At 45.2% G+C, this 8527-nt stretch overlaps 1 protein-coding gene across 1 annotated transcript; it reads right to left on the reverse strand.

The window, feature by feature from the left end:
• Nucleotides 1-1198: 1198 nt before the first annotated feature.
• On the reverse strand, nt 1199-2155 carry LOC150045428 (putative olfactory receptor 10D4). Its single transcript, XM_090319308.1, has one exon. It carries the CDS (start codon nt 2153-2155, stop codon nt 1199-1201), a length of 957 nt encoding a protein of 318 aa, XP_090175434.1.
• Nucleotides 2156-8527: the final 6372 nt, after the last annotated feature.

Raw genomic sequence — 8527 nt, forward strand, 5'->3', positions numbered from 1 at the left:
ACTTAGGCTCAATGGTTTCCCTCATTCGTCATAATCAGTAGAAACCTTGGGCTCTCGTAGCAGAGATCTGCAATAGAGCAAAATCTTGATACATAAGGACATATAATGTGAAGCTAATTGAAAGGACCTCCAGGATATTGAAACAAAAGCCATATAATGAATGATTGTTGTCCTTAATGTCCTATGTTATCTCTCATCTCTTTTGCTGTCCTTTGGTTATCTCATATTGTTACAGCATTTGACTTTGTTATCTGATATATTGGATTTATTTGTATTTGGTTATTTGAAATTGGATAGGGAAGGGGGGAAAACCAAGATGGGGGGGTGGAGAGGAGGGTAATGGGGACCAAGACATGTGAAAGGGTATCAATGTATGTGAATTAATGCACCTTCTATCTGGCAAATATCATGTAACCCTTTTATTAATAACAATAAAAAATACAAAAAAAGATTAATGGACGTTAACTGTTGCAGGACAAAAGTGGGAGTGAAATTTCTGTTCACTTTAATTTCTGCAATTTCTTAAGGTTTTTCAAGGCGGCTTACAAGAGACAAATGAATTTCGTATTAGAAAGTCCAGGAACTCCAGAAATGAGATTCTTTTAGCTACCCATGTTTACTGAACACATTTATAGAATGATGCTTACCTGAGAATACGGCCAGTCTGTTGGTAATCTGTTGGCATTATGTATATTTTACCCAGTTTGCAGGATGTAAAACAGTATCCTTACAGTCAAGATAAGCACACACGATGGACCAAAATGTTGATGTAACAGTGAGAGGAATCAACATTGTATACCTTCTCAGCAAGTTAGAGAACAATCTACGTCCATTCAAAAGAGGCTTCTAGACCTAATCTGTTCAGGATGAGGGCTGCATTGGCACGGGCGTGAGAGCCTCTGGTTCCCAGGCTAGCTCAGTGACTTCCTACCTGGGAGACACGGTGCTGAAGTCCAAACCGGTACATTAGGGCACTAACATTGTCCATTCCACAATATTAGTATAGGAACTCCAAAGCAGTATCTGTAATGTTCACACAACAGTGTCCAGCAAATAGAAACATTATAAAAGATTTTGTTGAATAAATACACTATTTAAAAACGCAGCATTCAGTCATTAATCAAACCAAACTCGATGCGCCAACACTCCCAAATCCCACCAACTCAGAGGATTTGCCCAGAGGTCAGGCAGCGATGCCCTAAGGTGGATGACAACCCGAAGTCTGCGCCCCACGGTCCCCCACTCCGCAGGGTAAGGCCATCCTCAGCGCCGACTTCACCTCCTTGTTCCTCAAGGAATAGATCAACGGGTTCAGGGAAGGAGCCACAATATTATTCAGCACCTGAACCACCGATTCCAGGGCGGGGTTGGGGGCAGGCTGCAGGTAAATGAGCATCACCGGGCCGTAGAACAGGACGATGGAGGTGAGGTGGGCGCTGCAGGTGGAGAAGGCTCTGCGCCTGCCCTCCGAGGAGCGGATGCGCAGGATGGAGACCACGATGCGGGTGTAAGACGACAGGATGAGGAGGAAGCACACCAGGGCGACCACGCCCACGTTGGTGAAACTCACCGTCTGCGCCAGGGAGGCGTCGGCACAGGCCAGGCTCAGCACCACGGGGATGTCACAGAAGAAGTTAGCCACCTGGTTGGGGCCACAGTAGGGCAACCTGAAGACGAGGAAGGCGAGGACGGAGGCGTGAAGCGAGCTCCCCGCCCAGGCCCCCGCCGCCATGGCTGCACACCGCCCGCGGCCCATGATGGCGCTGTACCGCAGGGGGAGGCAGATGGCCACGAAGCGGTCGTAGGCCATGGCTGTGTAGAGCAAGCACTCGGCACAGCCCAGGAAGTGGTAGAAGAAGAGCTGGGCAGCGCAGCCCTGGTAAGAGATGCGGTGGTCCTGGCTCGTCAGGTGCAGCATCATCTTGGGGCAGCTCACGGAGGGGAAAAATAGGTCAAACACTGCCAGGTTTCCCAGGAAGAAATACATGGGGCTGTGGAGGCTGGGGGCGGCCAGGACGGCCAGGAGGATGAGCAGGTTCCCCAGCAGAGTGAGCGAGTAGAAGGCCAGCAGGAGCAGCAGCAGCGCCTTCTCCAGCCCGGCTGAGTGCGGGATTCCCAGAAGGAGGAACTCGGTCACGGCAGTGTGGTTCTCCATCCTGGGCCGGGTGCGCCTGGAAGATGGACGGGGCTCGCCGGCCCGCGCTGGTCCCGGAGCCAAGTCCTACCACAGAGCCCACGGCAAATGGATCATGCCCACTCACACAGCACTCCTAAACGAGCCTCCGTCCTGCCCTGCTCCACGGGTGACCGGGTAACTCATGTATGTGTCTGTCCAATCGCCCGTCACCATCTAGGAGACGCCCCGTTCTTTAGGGAATAGGAAATCGAGAAACGAGACGTGTCTTCACCATTGCAGATGGTTGAACCAGCACATCTGTCTTCCAGGCTGACCCGAGGAGGTGAGAGACCTTCACAATACCGCGGGTGTGGAAGGCGATCAAGTTCCTCTCCCATCCCCGAGCCACAGCCAGGCCCAAAGGCTCACAGAGCCACCCGAAGCTGTCTACTGCACTTGCAGTAAAGCAGAACAGAAAACGCAATGGTGGATGGAGGTTAACTCAACCTTCAGTCCCCAGTGCTGACAGAACTCCATCTCTCCCTCAGCGCCCTCTGAACCTCACCCACCAAGAAACCTCACTGCAAACCCCTCCCCAGAGGCACTAAACCAAACTCCAGGCCTGCCCGGCGTTGCCCACCTAGAGTGCCAGCTGCATCTGAAGACAAGGCCACCAGGACGAGGGTGCAGGGAGCAGGAATTTACAAACTGGCAGAAACATGGCCACCTCGGGCTGAAACCATGGCTGCATCCAGCCCACTCCAGTGTACTTCATGCATGGAGAAGCTGGCCCACAGCCATGGCCGGGTACAGAGAATCTGAAGGCTTCTCCCCGCAGACGGCAGCAGCAGTGCTGCTCTGAGGGAAGGAGCAGCAGAGCAGCCGGCCACGCTCTCAGGAAGAAATACATGCCTTCAGCGACCTCTGGGCCCCTCTTCCCCACAGACCCTGGATGGCAGCTGCAGAGCAGAGGGACCAATTAACCCACAGGCAGCCCTCCCCCCTCCTCTCCTCGTACTTCCAGTCCCTCAATAGGTGTGTGTGTGTGTGTGTGTGTGTGTGTGTGTGTGTGTGCCAGTCCTGGAGCCTGAATGTTTTCACTCAGGCTGGGGCTCTACTACTTGAGTCACGGCTCTACTTTCAGCCTGGTGGTATTTCAGTGCAGATAAGGATGTCACACACCCTGTCTGGGCTGGCTTCCATGTGTGATCCTCAGATCTCAGGCTCCTGAGCAGCTAGGATGACACACATGAGCCACTGGCAGCAGCCCTCATTACTTCAGAAACTAAAATGCACTTTCCTAGGCACACTTCGTGGTCTTGTGTACTTCCAACTCTTGGGCTATTTTCAATTGAGAGAGCCAAACCTGGGTTGGGATGTTTGAGACTGCGCAGTATTCTAATGCCTGAAGAGTCCACATTTGAAGGCAGAGCTAGATATTAGGCAATGAGTCACTGGAGAAAAGAGCAGATGGACAATACCATGAGTAGAATAGGCGTGAAACACCCTCGCCATTGTTCTCCCCTATCCAGGGATTCTCATGGCAAGTATATTTCTTCTAGGTTGTTCAGTGTCAAAAAATTCAGTTTTTTGTCGCCCTTAACACTGTCACCTTTGTTCATGTAAGTATATCTCTACATGATTGTGATGATGAGTGTGATCATGTCAGTATATCTACATGATTGTGATGATGAGTGTGATCACGTCAGTATATCTACATGATTGTGATGATGAGTGTCATCACGTCAATATACCTACATGTTTGTGATGGTGAGTGTGATCACGTCAGGATATCTACATGATGGTGATGGTGTGATGAGTGTGATCATGTCAGTATATCTACATGATTGTGATGATGAGTGTGATCATGTCAGTATATCCACATGATTGTGATGATGAGTGTGATCACGTCAGTATATCTACATGATTGTGATGATGAGTGTGATCACGTCAGTTTATCTACATGATGGTGATGATGAGTGTGATCACGTCAGTATATCTACATGATTGTGATGATGAGTGTGATCACGTCAGTATATCTAAATGATTGTGATGATGAGTGTGATCATGTCAGTTTATCTACATGATGGTGATGATGAGTGTGATCACGTCAGTATATCTACATGATTGTGATGGTGAGTGTGATCACGTCAGTATATCTACATGATTGTGATGATGAGTGTGATCACGTCAGTACATCTACATGATGGTGATGATGAGTGTGATCACGTCAGTATATCTACATGATTGTGATGATGAGTGTGATCACGTCAGTATATCTACATGATTGTGATGATGAGTGTGATCGCGTCAGTTTATCTACATGATTGTCATGATGAGTGTGATCGCGTCAGTATATCTACATGATTGTGATGACGAGTGTGATCACATCAGTATATCTACATGATTGTGATGATGAGTGTGATCACGTCAGTTTATCTACATGTTTGTGATGAGGAGTGTGATCACGTCAGTATATCTACATGATTTTCATGATGAGTGTGATCACGTCAGTATATCTACATGATTGTGATGATGAGTGTGATCACGTCAGTATATCTATATGATTGTGATGATGAGTGTGATCGCGTCAGTATATCTACATGATTGTGGTGATGAGTGTGATCGCGTCAGTATATCTACATGATTGTGATGATGAGTGTGATCGCGTCAGTTTATCTACATGATTGTCATGATGAGTGTGATCACGTCAGTATATCTACATGATTGTGATGGTGTGATGAGTGTGATCACGTCAGTACATCTATATGATTGTGATGGTGTGATGAGTGTGATCACGTGAGTATATCTACATGATTGTGATGATGAGTGTGATCGCGTCAGTATATCTACATGATTGTGATGATGAGTGTCATCGCGTCAGTATATCTACATGATTGAGATGGTGTGATGAGTGTGATCATGTCAGTATATCTAAATGATTGTGATGATGAGTGTGATCGCGTCAGTATCTCTACATGATTGTGATGGTGAGTGTGATCACATCAGGATATCTACATGATTGTGATGGTGAGTGTGATCACATCAGGATATCTACATGATTGGAATGGTGAGTGTGATCACGTCAGGATATCTACATGATTGTGATGATGAGTCTGATCACGTCAGTATATCTACATGATGGTGATGATGAGTGTGATCATGTCCGTATATCTACATGATTGTGATGATGAGTGTGATCAAATCAGTATATCTACATGATTGTGATGATGAGTGTGATCATGTCAGTTTATCTACACGATTGTGATGATGAGTGTGATCATGTCAGTACATCTACATGATTGTGATGATGAGTGTGATTGCGTCAGTAGTGAATGTGATTGCGTCAGTATATCTACATCATGGTGGTGGTGAATGTGATCTCGTCAGTTTATCTACATGATTGTGATGATGAGTGTGATCATGTCAGTTTATCTACATGATTGTGATGATGAGGGTGATCACGTCGGTACATCTACATGATTGTGATGATGAGTGTGATCGTGTCAGTTTATCTACATGATGGTGATGGTGTGATGAGTGTGATCACGTCAGTACATCTACATGATTGTGATGGTGAGTGTGATCACGTCAGTATACCTACAGGATTGTGATAATGAGTGTGATCACGTCAGTATATCTATATGATGGTGGTGGTGAGTGTGATCACGTCAGTATATCTACATGATGGTGGTAGTGAATGTGGTCACGTCAGTATATCTACATGATTTTCATGATGAGTGTGATCACATCAGTATATCTACATGATGGTGATGGTGAGTGTGATCACGTCAGTATAGCTACATGATGGTGGTGGTGAGTGTGATCACGACAGTATATCTACATGATGGTGGTGGAGACTGGGATCACGACAGTATAGCTACATGATGGTGGTGGTGAGTGTGATCACATCAGTATATCTACACGATGGTGATGATGAGTGTGATCACGTCAGTATATCTACACGATTGTGATGATGAGTGTGATCACGTCAGTATATCTACACGATTGTGATGGTGAGTGTGATCAAGTCAGTTTATCTACATGATGGTGATGGTGAGTGTGATCACGTCAGTTTATCTACATGATGGTGATGGTGAGTGTGATCACATCAGTATATCTACATGATGGTGGTAGTGAGTGTGATCACGTCAGTATATCTACATGATGGTGATGATGAGTGTGATCACATCAGTACATCTACATGATGGTGATGGTGAGTGTGATCACGTCAGTACATCTACATGATTGTGATGGTGAGTGTGATCACGTCAGTATACCTACAGGATTGTGATAATGAGTGTGATCACGTCAGTATACCTATATGATGGTGGTGGTGAGTGTGATCACGTCAGTATATCTACATGATGGTGGTAGTGAGTGTGGTCACGTCAGTATATCTACATGATTTTCATGATGAGTGTGATCACGTCAGTATATCTACATGATGGTGGTGGTGAGTGTGATCACGTCAGTATATCTACATGATGGTGATGATGAGTGTGATCATGTCAGTATATCTACATGATGGTGGTGGTGAGTGTGATCAAGACAGTACATCTACATGATTGTGATGATGAGTGTGATCACATCAGTATATCTACATGATTGTGATGGTGAGTGTGATCACGTCAGTATATCTACAGGATTGTGATGGTGAGTGTGATCACATCAGTATATCTACATGATGGTGTGATGAGTGTGATCACGTCAGTATATCTACATGATGGTGTGATGAGTGTGATCACGTCAGTATATCTACATGATGGTGTGATGAGTGTGATCACGTCAGTATAGCTACATGATGGTGTGATGAGTGTGATCATGTCAGTATATCTACATGATGGTGTGATGAGTGTGATCACGTCAGTATAGCTACATGATGGTGGGGGTGAGTGTGATCACGTCAGTATATCTACATGATGGTGTGATGAGTGTGATCATGTCAGTACATCTACATGATTGTGATGGTGTGATGAGTGTGATCACATCAGTATATCTACATGATTGTGATGATGAGTGTGATCGCGTCAGTATATCTACATGATTGTGATGGTGTGATGAGTGTGATCACGTCAGTATATCTACATGATGGTGATGGTGAGTGTGATCACGTCAGTATATCTACATGATGGTGATAGTGTGATCACGTCAGTATATTTACATGATGGTGGTGGTGAGTGTGATCAGGTCAGTATATCTATATGATGGTGATAGTGTGATCATGTCAATATATCTACATGATTGTGATGATGAGTGTGATCACGTCAGTATATCTACATGATTGTGGTGATGTGATGAGTGTGATCGCGTCAGTATATCTACATGATTGTGATGGTGTGATGAGTGTGATCACGTCAGTATATCTACATGATTGTGATGGTGAGTGTGATCACGTCAGTACATCTACATGACTGTGATGATGAGTGTGATCACGTCAGTATATCTACATGACTGTGATAATGAGTGTGATCACGTCAGTACATCTACAGGATTGTGATGATGAGTGTGATCATGTCAGTACATCTACATGATGGTGATGCTGAGTGGGATCACGTCAGTATATCTACATGATTGTGATGATGAGTGTGATCATGTCAGTATATCTACATGATGGTGATGGTGAGTGGGATCACGTCAGTATATCTACATGATTGTGATCGTGAGTGTGATCACGTCAGTATATCTACACGATTGTGATGATGAGTGTGATCACATCAGTATAGCTGCATGATTGTGATGGTGAGTGTGATCATGTCAGTACATCTACATGATGGTGATGCTGAGTGGGATCACGTCAGTATATCTACATGATTGTGATGATGAGTGTGATCATGTCAGTATATCTACATGATGGTGATGGTGAGTGGGATCACGTCAGTATATCTACATGATTGTGATCGTGTGATCACGTCAGTATATCTACACGATTGTGATGATGAGTGTGATCATGTCAGTACATCTACATGATGGTGATGGTGTGATGAGTGTGATCATGTCAGTACATCTACATGATTGTGATGATGAGTGTGATCACGTCAGTACATCTACATGATTGTGATGATGAGTGTGATCACGTCAGTATATCTACATGACTGTGATAATGAGTGTGATCACGTCAGTATATCTACAGGATTGTGATGATGAGTGTGATCATGTCAGTACATCTACATGATGGTGATGCTGAGTGGGATCACGTCAGTATATCTACATGATGGTGATGATGAGTGTGATCATGTCAGTATATCTACATGATGGTGATGATGAGTGGGATCACGTCAGTACATCTACATGATTGTGATGGTGTGATGGGTGTGATCACATCAGTATATCTACATGATTGTGATGATGAGTGTGATCACATCAGTATAGCTGCATGATTGTGATGGTGAGTGTGATCATGTCAGTATA

The sequence above is a fragment of the Megascapheus bottae genome, chromosome 27, assembly GCF_031878675.1.
Source record: "Megascapheus bottae isolate mThoBot1 chromosome 27, mThoBot2.hap1, whole genome shotgun sequence".
In the NCBI taxonomy this organism is placed as follows: domain Eukaryota; kingdom Metazoa; phylum Chordata; class Mammalia; order Rodentia; family Geomyidae; genus Megascapheus; species Megascapheus bottae.

Coding starts and splice junctions, on each gene's coding strand:
- LOC150045428 (XM_090319308.1), bottom strand. CDS start 2,155: ATGGAGAACCACACTGCCGTGACCGAGTTCCTCCTTCTGGGAATCCCG.